The following is a 15,078-nucleotide window of genomic DNA, read 5'->3' as shown; positions in this document are numbered from 1 at the left end:
CTCAGTAGACAGTATCACACAGGATAGGATTAGATACAAAGCTCAGCAGACTGTATCACACATGATAGGATTAGATACACAGCTCGGAAGACAGTATCACACAGGATAGGATTAGATACACAGCTCAGCAGTCAGTATCACACAGGAAAGGATTAGATACACAGCTCAGCAGACAGAATCACACAGGAGAAGATTAGATACACAGCTCAGCAGACAGTATCACACAGGATAGGATTAGATACACAGCTCAGCAGACAGTACCACACAGGATAGGATTAGATACATAGCTCAGCAGACATTATCACACAGGATAGGATTAGATATACAGCTCAGAAGACAGTATCACACAGGATAGGATTAGATACACAGCTCAGAAGTCAGTATCACACAGGAAAGGATTAGATACACAGCTCAGCAGACAGAATCACACAGGATAGGATTAGATACACAGCTCAGTAGACAGTATCACACAGGATAGGATTAGATACACAGCTCAGCAGACAGAATCACACAGGATAGGATTAGATACACAGCTCAGTAGACAGTATCACACAGGATAGGATTAGATACACAGCTCAGCAGACAGTATCACACAGGATAGGATTAGATACACAGCTCAGTAGACAGTATCACACAGGATAGGATTAGATACACAGCTCAGCAGACAGTATCACACAGGAAAGGATTAGATACACAGCTCAGCAGACAGAATCACACAGGAGAAGATTAGATACACAGCTCAGTAGACAGTATCACACAGGATAGGATTAGATACACAGCTCAGCAGACTGTATCACACATGATAGGATTAGATACACAGCTCGGAAGACAGTATCACACAGGATAGGATTAGATACACAGCTCAGCAGTCAGTATCACACAGGAAAGGATTAGATACACAGCTCAGCAGACAGAATCACACAGGAGAAGATTAGATACACAGCTCAGCAGACAGTATCACACAGGATAGGATTAGATACACAGCTCAGCAGACAGTACCACACAGGATAGGATTAGATACATAGCTCAGCAGACATTATCACACAGGATAGGATTAGATATACAGCTCAGAAGACAGTATCACACAGGATAGGATTAGATACACAGCTCAGAAGTCAGTATCACACAGGAAAGGATTAGATACACAGCTCAGCAGACAGAATCACACAGGAGAAGATTAGATACACAGCTCAGTAGACAGTATCACACAGGATAGGATTAGATACACCGCTCAGCAGACAGTATCACACAGGATAGGATTAGATACACAGCTCAGTAGACAGTATCACACAGGATAGGATTAGATACACAGCTCAGCAGACAGTATCACACAGGAAAGGATTAGATACACAGCTCAGCAGACAGAATCACACAGGAGAAGATTAGATACACAGCTCAGTAGACAGTATCACACAGGATAGGATTAGATACACAGCTCAGCAGACTGTAACACACATGATAGGATTAGATACACAGATTTGTAGATTATATAGGTAGATAATACTGCAGTCTTGATGCTATAAAGTTGGTGTCAGACATATTTGACCTCTCACCCGCTCGCCCGCTGTGACTCGCCCTGTGGTTACAGGAGACGGCGGATTCTTCTAGATATCATCAAGATAAACAGCAGAACAATCCTTCTCTGTTACTCCAGGGTATAAGTCTCCCATAGCAACCAATCAGCTTCCAGCTCTCATTTTTCCACAGGCCTCTAAGAAATGAAAGCTAGAAGCCCATTGGTTGTTACGAATGACTTGTTTTGATCAATCTGCCCTGGCTTTACATGACTTTTGGGGTGAAATATCTTCTAATTGTTCTTTTATCTTTTGTCTAAAGGTCACACATGGCGTTCAGCAGGAGATTCGCTGGCCTGCAGCTTCGAGAACAAGGTGAGCGGCCACCGGCTGTCAGAAAACTACAACTCCCAACATCTGTGGTTGCTACTACCTGCTGGGAGTTGTAGTGGTTTGGCAGCCGTAAAGACGCAGCTTGTAGTTCTATCATCTACACTAATTGTATGTCTACATGAGAGCGGAGAAATCTTAAAGGGGATGTCCACAACATATGTGAGGGTCAGCAGTGCCTCCACAGGAGAAATGAAGCATATCTATATCATAAATATCTATCTCGTATCTATCTATAACATATTAGCATTTGCAGTGGGGACTGTAGTGACACTTCTGTTGGAAACAATTGTGTTTGAGTGTGTTCTATGGACACTGTCAGTATTGTCTTATCAGGCCGCTGATGTCATTTACTGGGTCTCTGTACAAGGATTCCCATCCCTATAAATCATCAATCAGATTTCTCTGCCAGTCCAGTTAAATCTCAATCTTTTATCATTCCTATTCTCTTCTATGTCCCCATGCACTCAGGTGCTGCAGACATTACGGGGTTAACATGCTGCTTTTCACCGGCCTTTATGGTTATTTCCTATTGGAAGCAGAAGTCTCTTCCTTATACTCACCTGATTTCTCTCCAGGGAGGCATCAGCATCTGTTCTGGTGTCCCGCCTGCCATCATTGATCTAGGATATGGGTATGTGCACATTTGCATAGTCAAGGGAACCTGTCAGCAGAAATTGAGCTAATAAACCCCTACCGGTATATTATCAAGCAGAATAATACCCTCGGGACCACAATTCTTTTGAGGTCCAGTGTGATGGCTTTCATCTAAAAAATTAACTTTGTTGTGAGATATAAAATGGATTTATAAAGTCAAGGAGGTGGAGACTGTAGCACTGAAGTCAAGCTCTCCTTGCCATAGAATGCCTCCTCTGCTGTATTTGATGCCTTTATGTCCAGGGTCCTCACTATGAATGACCTCAATGACAGCAGAAGGGGCATTTTGAGGTCAGGAAAGCTTGACTTCAGTGCTAAAATCTCCGCCTCCTTGACTTTATGCATCCAATTACATCTCATTTTTTTTGGATGATGCCCCACACTGGGGCATGAACAAAACATGATCTTGAAGATGTTCAGATGCTTGACAACATACTGGTGGTGGTTTATTAGGTTAATTTCTGCTGACAGGTTCCCTTTAAGTCTGTTGTGTGATGTGACCACTCCTGTTACCTATATATACCATTTGGGGTCACTTGTGTGCTGCTTGGACCCACCATCTATCTTTCCAGTACATAACACCATGCTCCTCACTATCTTTAAGGTATTGATATCAATCAGTTTGAGGCGGATTTCTTGGCGGCTCATAATAAATATCGGGCGCTGCACGGATCTCCTCCTCTTCAGCTGAACAGAGACCTCTGTAAATCTGCACAGACCTGGGCCGACCACCTCCTGTCCCTCCGCAGCCTCCAGCACAGCGACAGCAAACTGGGAGAGAACCTGTACTACAGGAGCAGCTCCAGCCCCAAGGACCTAGCAGGTAGGAGACCCATGAAAATGTATGGATGATGTATCGTTCACAGGGGCGGATGAAGACAAAACCTTACAAATATTGTAGCAATTATTGTATACACAAAACTAAAGAAGGTAAATAGATGTTCAATGTTTACTTCATAAGTACAGCACCAGAACCAAGCCAAGCACCAAAGTCGCTACATAGATACTATACCATAATCAAGATTACTACATAGATATATTATCAGAACCAAGCTGACTACATAGCTACAGTGCCAGAACCAAGCTTACTACAAAGTTACTGTACCATAATCAAGCTTACGACATTGATAAATTGCCAGAACCAAGCTCACTACACTTATTCTGTACCATGACCAAGCTTTTGACATAGATACAGTGCCAGAACCAAGCTCACTACACTAATTATGTACCATAACCGAGCTTATGACATTGATAAATTACCAGAACCAAGCTCACTACACTAATTATGTACCACAACCGGGCTTATGACATAGTGTAGTGAGCTTGGTTCTGGCACCGTATCTATGTTGTAAGCTTGGGTCTGGCACTGTATCTATGTCTTAAGCTTGGTTATGGTATATAATTAGTGTAGTGAGCTTGGTTCTGGCACTGTATCTAATTATGTACCATAACCAAGCTTATGACATAGATACGGTGCCACAACCAAGCTTACACTTTAGCCCCGCCACCCGAGGACGTAACTTTGGTGACTCAATCTCTGATACAGTCTAGCCAGTAGCAGCCTTTTATAGTATCGATACAAAATGATACAAGTTCTATGGATAATTAATTAGTGTTTGTAATTCCAGACCTTCTCACACTATATAGAACAACAGTGACATCTAGTGTCCAGCAGTGGTACTGTGCACACACCACACTATAGAGGTGATAATGTGATGGTAAAATATACAGTAGCAATCTGAGATTGTACAACATATCCATAAAGGGGGACTGTTATACATAATCCCTGAATATATATATATATATACACACACGGGGCTGTTTGGCTATGCCTACAGCCAATTACTGTATGAACTCACTGCCCAGGCCAAAAAAAGAAGGTCCTACTGCTGCCCGTCTGTGCAGTTTTTTCCATTGTCATCAGCGTGTGAGCGGACCTCACCTGCCGATGACAGACGGGCTACAAACAAGTGAACACACCCTGCGAGCAGTACATACAGGCTCATGTGTATGAGGACTTATAGTGAGGTGTCATATGGTCATTGACCAGTAGAGGGAGACAGGTAACTATAATAACTGCAGCCTTATCCAAGGATCTACTTACCCCAAACCATCTACAGTGTATATATCATATCTCATATATATCCATATCATAAATATCTATCTCGTATCTATCTATATCATGTTATCATTTGCAGTGGGGACTGTAGTGACACTTCTGTTGGAAACAATTGTGTTTGTATAAAGTTACTGTACCATAACCAAACTTACAACATTGTTAAAGTACCATAACCAAGCTTATGATATAGATACAATGTCAGAACCAAGCTTACAACATAGATACGGTACTATAACCAAGCTTATGATATAGATACAATGTCAGAACCAAGCTTACAACATAGATACGGTACTATAACCAAGCTTATGATATAGATACAATGTCAGAACCAAGCTTACAACATAGATACGGTACTATAACCAAGCTTATGACATAAATGAAGTGCCAGAACCAAGCTTACTACATAGATACGGTACCAGAAGCAAGTATGTTGCATAGATACAGTGTCAGAACCAAGCTTACAACATTCTGGGGCTTATTTACTAAGGGTCCGCGGATTTTGGAAATTTTCGGGATATGCGCAGCTGTGACAGCTATTTAGAAGGGGATTGTGTCGTACTCGATCAGATTTTGGAGCAATTGCGCCGGCTTTCATGCGACAGAAATTGTGGGCCGGGCCGTCGGACGATCCGATGGATTCGGACTGAGCGCGGAATTTAACCTTAAGATTGTGTCGCAAGACAATGCACTTACATGCACCGGGAAGAAGAAGGTGAACTCCTGCGGACCTGAGCAGCGAAGCGACACATGCAGGATATCGGCCGCACGATCTGAGTGAATCGTGGCAGAGTACATTGTCGTTGGACAGTCCAGGTCGGGGAACGAGCCAGGGACTGGTAAGTAAATGTGCCCCACTGTGTCAGAACCAAGCTTAGTAAATAGATATAGTACCAGAACCAAGATTACTCCAGTCAATCTAAAAGTATATTACCATCCTTACTATTCATGACATATCCTCAAGATATATCATACATAGATCTTAGATGATGGTCCCATTTCTGGGGCCCTCACCTGCCTCAGGTATGAAGCTCCACAGCAGGGATGAATGGATAAAGTTGTGCGCATGCATGGGAGCGCTGACAAGAGCTGAGACTATACATTTGGCGGCGTTGGCGCCCCCTTAGAGCTGCACTATTCATATGTCATGAATATTAAGGATTGGAATAGTCCTTTAAGTTAGATGCACGTCCATTTCTTTTTACCATATTTAGGTAAAGCTTAGGTCAGATTTACACTTCTATACATGTTACATTCCCCATAGGGTCCCACGTATGGACAGCTTCCGTCATTCTCCCATTGTTTATACTAGAAACTCTTATCCGGGTTATTCTCCGATATCTTTACTGTCATAAGTAACAGAACCCCTTAGTGCAGATTACCCCTGGACATCAGTAACATCTTGTAACGAGGGAAATGTATCATTGGGTATTAGCCGCGGTCACACAATGGCTGACGAGGTTTACATTGGTTACACGATGGTTCTACTCACCAAACACAAGTGATTTGGTCGTAGCACACGCGTGTTCGGGGAGGAGCTTCACTCGATGTGTTTGCCATACGTTTCACAACACAATCCAAGCGCATCGTGTGGACGCGGCCTAAGGGTATGGTCACATGACAGGTTTTGGGATGCCGTGTTTGCGTGGGTTTCCTCCGGGTCCTCCAGCTTCCTCCCACACTCCAAAACATACTGTTAGGTTGTTTAGATTGTGAGCCCCATTAGGGACAGGGACCGATTTGACATGCCTTGTGCAGCGCTGCGTAATCTGTGTGCGCTATATAAATAGAGGATTATTATGGTGATGTGGGCAAGACTCATACTGTGGGGCTTATACACATAGGGTCATCTGAAGCACTTTCACACTAGGCTGCTCTTTTCCTCAGATTGTGGGTGGATTTTGACACAGATTTTCCACTAGAAAACCCCATGTCACCTGTGTGACCTTCAGGCACAGCCCCCAAAAGTACAACATCACCCTCCAGGACTAACATAATGGTAACAGACTGACCCCTTGGGCTTGTGACAGCTTGTGACTCTGAGCAGCAGAGAGGGATGGAGGAAAGCCGGGCCCTGCCCCCCTCTCTCTTTCCTCCTAAAGATGCAGCTATCTTGCTGACTACGACTACAGGAAGTTTTCATGACAGTAGAGGCAGCACTACTGCAGGACACTGCCCCCTACAGGCCAGAATAATTATATCTCAAGAGGGGAGATATAATTACAGCAGCTTTCTGGCACCGCTAGACTTCCTGGATGCTGACGTATTTAGTGACTGTGGGCCCCAGGCGGCTGCCCATACCGCCCTAAGGAGGATCCGCCATGAGTGTTTACTCTAGACTCTGTACAGTAGTCCAGTCTAAGCTTCATTTTCCGCAATGTTATGCATCCGATCATCATATAAATATTCATTCTATTTGCTGCAGGGAACGAGCCGGTGGACAGCTGGTACAGCGAGATCAAAAACTATGACTTCAGTAACCCGGGGTTTTCCAGTAACACTGGTAAGGAATTAAAAAATATATAAAAATATACATATATCATCAATATTCCTGCAAACAGCGCCCCTGGTGGTCAAAATATTGTGAAAAATAACTTTAATTACTGAGTATGGACTTGTATATGGAAGTCTGACCTCTAGTGGCTAAACATGAAACTGCCTCAAAACCAAAAATATAGAAAAAAAATACTGAATATTAATTTTCATAACAATTTAATAGCAAAATCTGCTCTTATTGAAGGTCACTTCACCCAAGTTGTCTGGAAGGAATCCAAGGAGGTCGGGCTGGGACTTGCTACGGATGGTAAGAAGGTTTACTATTTGGTGGCCCAGTACAGCCCAGCAGGAAACATCACCAATCCCGGCTACTATGAGAGGAACGTATTACCCTGCACAGAAGCAGCGCCACCTACTGACAGTGCTGGGTCTGACTCCTGGCTGAAACCAGCGAGCAACAGAGAAGCATCTGTGGACAAGTCGTACAGTAATAGCGCCCCGGTGCCCAGAGGTGAGAGATGGGTCAGAGGGCAGTGTGTTCTCTGTGTTATGCTGGATGCCATATAGTGCTGATACATGGTGCTGGTATAATTCCGCCATATAGTGCTGATACTTAGTGCCAGTATGATTCCGCCATATAGTGCTGATACATGGTGCTGGTATAATTCCGCCATGTAGTGCTGATACTTAGTGCCAGTATGATTCCGCCATATAGTGCTGATCCATGGTGCCAGTATAATTCCGCCATATAGTGCTGATACATGGTGCCAGTATGATTCCGCCATATAGTGCTGATACATGGTGCCAGTATAATTCTGCCATATAGTGCTGATACATGGTGCCAGTATAATTCCGCCATATAGTGCTGATACATGGTGCCAGTATGATTCCGCCATATAGTGCTGATACATGGTACCAGTATAATTCCGCCATATAGTGCTGATACTTAGTGCCAGTATGATTCCGCCATATAGTGCTGATACATTGTACCAGTATAATTCCGCCATATAGTGCTGATACTTAGTGCCAGTATGATTCCGCCATATAGTGCTGATACATGGTACCAGTATAATTCCGCCATATAGTGCTGATACATGGTGCCGGTATGATTCTGCCATATAGTGCTGATACATGGTGCCGGTATAATTCCGCCATATAGTGCTGATACATGGTGCCGATATAATTCTGCCATATAGTGCTGATACATGGTGCTGGTATAATTCCGCCATATAGTGCTGATACATGGTGCCAGTATGATTCTGCCATATAGTGCTGATACATGGTGCCAGTATAATTCTGCCATATAGTGCTGATACATGGTGCCAGTATAATTCTGCCATATAGTGCTGATACATGGTGCCGGTATGATTCCGCCATATAGTGCTGATACATGGTGCCAGTATGATTCCGCCATATAATGCTGATACATGGTGCCAGTATAATTCCGCCATATAGTGCTGATACATGGTGCCAGTATGATTCCGCCATATAATGCTGATACATGGTGCCAGTATGATTCCGCCATATAGTGCTGATACATGGTGCCAGTATGATTCCGCCATATAATGCTGATACATGGTGCCAGTATAATTCCGCCATATAATGCTGATACACGGTGCCAGTATGATTCTGCCATATAATGCTGATACATGGTGCCAGTATGATTCCGCCATATAGTGCTGATACATGGTGCCAGTATGATTCCGCCATATAATGCTGATACATGGTGCCAGTATAATTCCGCCATATAGTGCTGATACATGGTGCCTGTATAATTCCACCATATAATGCTGATACATGGTGCCAGTATGATTCTGCCATATAGTGCTGATACATGGTGCCAGTATAATTCCGCCATATAGTGCTGATACATGGTGCCAGTATGATTCTGCCATATAGTGCTGATACATGGAGCCAGTATAATTCCGCCATATAGTGCTGATACATGGTGCCGATATAATTCTGCCATATAGTGCTGATACATGGTGCTGGTATAATTCTGCCATATAGTGCTGATACATGGTGCTGGTATAATTCCGCCATATAGTGCTGATACATGGTGCCGGTATAATTCTGCCATATAGTGCTGATACATGGTGCCAGTATGATTCCGCCATATAGTGCTGATACACGGTGCCAGTATGATTCTGCCATATAGTGCTGATACATGGTGCCAGCAGGGCCGGCTCCAGGTTTCAGTGGGCCCTTGGGCGACAGAGCCTCAGTGGGCCCCTTTGCAGTAAACTGGCGTAGCGGCATGGATTCATTGTATACAGCCTCCTCACCCCCATGGATTAATTATATACAGCCCAGGCCCCCCTCACCGCCCATAGTTTAATTATATGCAGCCCCTCTCCCCCCATGGATTATATACAGCCCCCTGCACGCACCCCCGATTCATTCTATACAGCCCCCTCCTCACCCCCCCCCATTCATTCTATATAGCCCCCTCCTCACCCCCCCCATTCATTCTATACAGCCCCCTCCTCACCCCCCCCCATTCATTCTATACAGCCCCCTCCTCACCCCCCCCCATTCATTCTATACAGCCCCCTCCTCACCCCCCCCATTCATTCTATACAGCCCCCTCCTCACCCCCCCATTCATTCTATACAGCCCCCTCCTCACCCCCCCCCATTCATTCTATACAGCCCCCTCCTCACCCCCCCCATTCATTCTATACAGCCCCCTCCTCACCCCCCCCATTCATTCTATACAGCCCCCTCCTCACCCCCCCCCATTCATTCTATACAGCCCCCTCCTCACCCCCCCCATTCATTCTATACAGCCCCCTCCTCACCCCCCCCATTCATTCTATACAGCCCCCTCCTCACCCCCCCCATTCATTCTATACAGCCCCCTCCTCACCCCCCCATTCATTCTATACAGCCCCCTCCTCACCCCCCCCATTCATTCTATACAGCCCCCTCCTCACCCCCCCCATTCATTCTATACAGCCCCCTCCTCACCCCCCCCATTCATTCTATACAGCCCCCTCCTCACCCCCCCCATTCATTCTATACAGCCCCCTCCTCACCCCCCCCATTCATTCTATACAGCCCCCTCCTCACCCCCCCCATTCATTCTATACAGCCCCCTCCTCACCCCCCCCCATTCATTCTATACAGCCCCCTCCTCACCCCCCCATTCATTCTATACAGCCCCCTCCTCACCCCCCCCATTCAATCTATACAGCCGCCTCCTCACCCCCCCCATTCATTCTATACAGCCCCCTCCTCATCCCCCCCATTCATTCTATACAGCCCCCTCCTCATCCCCCCCATTCATTCTATACAGCCCCCTCCTCACCGCCCCCCATTCATTCTATACAGCCCCCTCCTCATCCCCCCCATTCATTCTATACAGCCCCCTCCTCATCCCCCCCATTCATTCTATACAGCCCCCTCCTCATCCCCCCCATTCATTCTATACAGCCCCCTCCTCACCCCCCCCATTCATTCTATACAGCTGCCTCCTCACCCCCCCCCATTCATTCTATACAGCCCTCTCCTCATCCCTCCCATTCATTCTATACAGCCCCCTCCTCACCCCCCCCCATTCATTCTATACAGCCCCCTCCTCACCCCCCCCATTCATTCTATACAGCCCCCTCCTCACCCCCCCCATTCATTCTATACAGCCCCCTCCTCACCCCCCCCCCCATTCATTCTATACAGCTGCCTCCTCACCCCTCATGCACTAGTAAATGTGACCGTTAAAATAAAGAGAACACTACTCACCTCAGTCTTCTGGTCAGGTCCGGAGCTTCCCCTTCGCCGTCCTCCTCCTCCTCCTGCCGGCGGCCTCACGCGCAGCATCCTGCAGCAGACGGAGCGCCACTTTACGGCGCTAGAACCCGGCAAGGCACTGCTGCTTCGGACGGGTGTTTCGCTGCACGGCAGGGTCTTGCGGTAAACGGAGCGCCGCTTTACGGTGCCAGCACCTGGCACGGCCCGGCTGCTGGGGGATGAGATCTGGCCACTAGTGGGCCCTCCCAGCAGCTGTGGGCCCCGGCACTTGCCCGGGTTTGCCGCGTGCTGGCGCCGGCCCTGGGTGCCAGTATAATTCTGCCATATAGTGCTGATACATGGTGCCAGTATAATTCCGCCATATAGTGCTGATACTTAGTGCCAGTATAATTCCGCCATATAGTGCTGATACAAGGTGCCAGTATAATTCCGCCATATAGTGCTGATACATGGTACTGGTATAATTCCGCCATATAGTGCTGATACATGGTGCCAGTATAATTCCGCCATATAGTGCTGATACATGGTGCCTGTATAATTCTGCCATATAGTGCTGATACATGGTGCCAGTATGATTCCACCATATAGTGCTGATACATGGAGCCAGTATAATTCCGCCATATAGTGCTGATACATGGTGCCGATATAATTCTGCCATATAGTGCTGATACATGGTGCTGGTATAATTCTGCCATATAGTGCTGATACATGGTGCTGGTATAATTCCGCCATATAGTGCTGATACATGGTGCCAGTATGATTCTGCCATATAGTGCTGATACATGGTGCCAGTATAATTCTGCCATATAGTGCTGATACATGGTGCCAGTATAATTCTGCCATATAGTGCTGATACATGGTGCCGGTATGATTCCGCCATATAGTGCTGATACATTGTGCGAGTATGATTCCGCCATATAGTGCTGATACATGGTGCCAGTATGATCCTGCCATAGAATGCTGATACATGGTGCCAGTATGATTCCGCCATATAGTGCTGATACATGGTGCCAGTATAATTCCGCCATATAGTGCTGATACTTAGTGCCAGTATGATTCTGCCATATAGTGCTGATACTTAGTGCCAGTATGATTCCGCCATATCGTGCTGATACAAGGTGCCAGTATGATTCCGCCATATAGTGCTGATACATGGTGCCAGTATGATTCCGCCATATAGTGCTGATACATGGTGCCAGTATGATTCCGCCATATAGTGCTGATACATGGTGCCAGTATAATTCCGCCATATAGTGCTGATACTTAGTGCCAGTATGATTCCGCCATATAGTGCTGATACTTAGTGCCAGTATGATTCCGCCATATCGTGCTGATACAAGGTGCCAGTATGATTCCGCCATATAGTGCTGATACATGGTGCCTGTATAATTCCGCCATATAGTGCTGATACATGGTGCCAGTATGATTCCGCCATATAGTGCTGATACATGGTGCCAGTATAATTCCGCCATATAGTGCTGATACATGGTGCCTGTATAATTCTGCCATATAGTGCTGATACTTAGTGCCAGTATGATTCCGCCATATAGTGCTGATACATGGTACCAGTATGATTCCGCCATATAGTGCTGATCGATGGTGCCAGTATAATTCCGCCATATAGTGCTGATCCATGGTGCCAGTATGATTCCGCCATATAGTGCTGATACATGGTGCCAGTATAATTCCGCCATATAGTGGTGATACATTGTGCCAGTATAATTCCGCCATATAGTGCTGATACATGGTGCCAGTATGATTCCTCCATATAGTGCTGATACATGGTGCCAGTATAATTCCGCCATATAGTACTGATACATGGTGGATGGTGCCAGTATGATTGTGCCATATAGTGTTGATACATGGTGCCAGTTTAATTCTGCCATATAGTGCTTATACATGGTGCCAGTATAATTCCGCCATATAGTGCTGATACATGGTGCCAGTATGATTCCGCCATATAGTGCTGATACACGGTGCCAGTATGATTCCGCCATATAGTGCTTATACATGGTGCCAGTATAATTCCGCCATATAGTGCTGATACATGGTGCCAGTATGATTCCGCCATATAGTGCTGATACATGGTGCCAATATGATTCTGCCATATAGTGCTAATACATGGTGCCAGTATGATTCTGCCATATAGTGCTGATACATTGTGCGAGTATGATTCCGCCATATAGTGCTGATACATGGTGCCAGTATGATTCCGCCATATAGTGCTGATACATGGTGCCAGTATGATTCCGCCATATAGTGCTGATACATGGTGCCAGTATAATTCCGCCATATAGTGCTGATACATGGTGCCTGTATAATTCTGCCATATAGTGCTGATACTTAGTGCCAGTATGATTCCGCCATATAGTGCTGATACATGGTTCCAGTATAATTCCGCCATATAGTGCTGATCCATGGTGCCAGTATAATTCCGCCATATAGTGGTGATACATTGTGCCAGTATGATTCCTCCATATAGTGCTGATACATGGTGCCAGTATAATTCCGCCATATAGTGTTGATACATGGTGCCAGTTTAATTCTGCCATATAGTGCTGATACATGGTGCCAGTATGATTCCGCCATATAGTGCTGATACATGGTGCCAGTATAATTCCGCCATATAGTGCTGATACATGGAGCCAGTATAATTCCGCCATATAGTGCTGATACATGGTGCCAGTATGATTCTGCCATATAGTGCTGATCCATGGTGCCAGTATGATCCTGCCATATGGTGCTGATACATGGTGCTGGTATAATTCCGCCATATAATGCTGATACAAGGTGCCGGTATAATTCCGCCATATAGTGCTGATACATGGTGCCAGTATGATTCCGCCATATATTGCTGATACATTGTGCGAGTATGATTCCGCCATATAGTGCTGATACATGGTGCCAGTATGATTCCGCCATATAGTGCTGATACATGGTGCCAGTATGATTCCGCCATATAGTGCTGATACATGGTGCCAGTATAATTCCGCCATATAGTGCTGATACATGGTGCCTGTATAATTCTGCCATATAGTGCTGATACTTAGTGCCAGTATGATTCCGCCATATAGTGCTGATACATGGTTCCAGTATAATTCCGCCATATAGTGCTGATCCATGGTGCCAGTATAATTCCGCCATATAGTGGTGATACATTGTGCCAGTATGATTCCTCCATATAGTGCTGATACATGGTGCCAGTATAATTCCGCCATATAGTGTTGATACATGGTGCCAGTTTAATTCTGCCATATAGTGCTGATACATGGTGCCAGTATGATTCCGCCATATAGTGCTGATACATGGTGCCAGTATAATTCCGCCATATAGTGCTGATACATGGAGCCAGTATAATTCCGCCATATAGTGCTGATACATGGTGCCAGTATGATTCTGCCATATAGTGCTGATCCATGGTGCCAGTATGATCCTGCCATATGGTGCTGATACATGGTGCTGGTATAATTCCGCCATATAATGCTGATACAAGGTGCCGGTATAATTCCGCCATATAGTGCTGATACATGGTGCCGGTATGATTCCGCCATATAGTGCTGATACATGGTGCCTGTATGATTCCGCCATATAGTGCTGATACATGGTGCCGGTATAATTCCGCCATATAGTGCTGATACATGGTGCCGGTATGATTCCGCCATATAGTGCTGATACATGGTGCCTGTATGATTCCGCCATATAGTGCTGATACACGGTGCCAGTATGATTCTGCCATATAGTGCTGATACATGGTGCCGGTATAATTCCACCATATAGTGCTGATACATGGTGCCGGTATAATTCCGCCATATAGTGCTGATACATGGTGACAGTATGATTCCGCCATATACTGCTGATCCATGGTGCCAGTATAATTCCGCCATATAGTGCTGATACATGGTGCCAGTATGATTCCGCCATATGGTGCTGATAGTATCTCTGTCAGCCTGTGCCCCATATAGGGTCTCTTGTAGGATCACACTGCCCTCTATGGTACATCCCATAACTATAATTTTGTGTATTTCGGATATTTTGCGTTCTTTAGCGCCTCTCGGCCGGTGTCTATATATATCGGGGTGTGATTCACGTGTCGCACTCGCAGCAGCTTTTCTCGGCTCTGATGAATTTTCTCGCAGCGGCTCTGATACTTCACGTT

The 15,078-nt window shown here is 45.6% G+C and overlaps 1 protein-coding gene across 4 annotated transcripts in view; it reads left to right on the top strand.

The window, feature by feature from the left end:
• LOC140077771 (uncharacterized) overlaps positions 1 to 15,078 on the top strand; it is a 74,607-nt gene that overhangs the window by 20,888 nt on the left and 38,641 nt on the right. For all 4 annotated transcript variants that reach the window (XM_072125221.1, XM_072125219.1, XM_072125220.1 and 1 more), the window contains exons 2-5: positions 1,837 to 1,889; positions 3,166 to 3,384; positions 7,103 to 7,180; positions 7,418 to 7,684. In XM_072125221.1, the coding sequence (XP_071981322.1) occupies positions 1,844 to 1,889; positions 3,166 to 3,384; positions 7,103 to 7,180; positions 7,418 to 7,684 (610 nt within the window). In that variant the 5' untranslated portion in view covers positions 1,837 to 1,843. The remainder of the gene's footprint in view (positions 1 to 1,836; positions 1,890 to 3,165; positions 3,385 to 7,102; positions 7,181 to 7,417; positions 7,685 to 15,078) is intronic.

Source organism: Engystomops pustulosus, chromosome 9, assembly GCF_040894005.1.
Source record: "Engystomops pustulosus chromosome 9, aEngPut4.maternal, whole genome shotgun sequence".
Lineage (NCBI taxonomy): Eukaryota > Metazoa > Chordata > Amphibia > Anura > Leptodactylidae > Engystomops > Engystomops pustulosus.
This window is presented reverse-complemented; position numbering and strand designations above follow the sequence as displayed.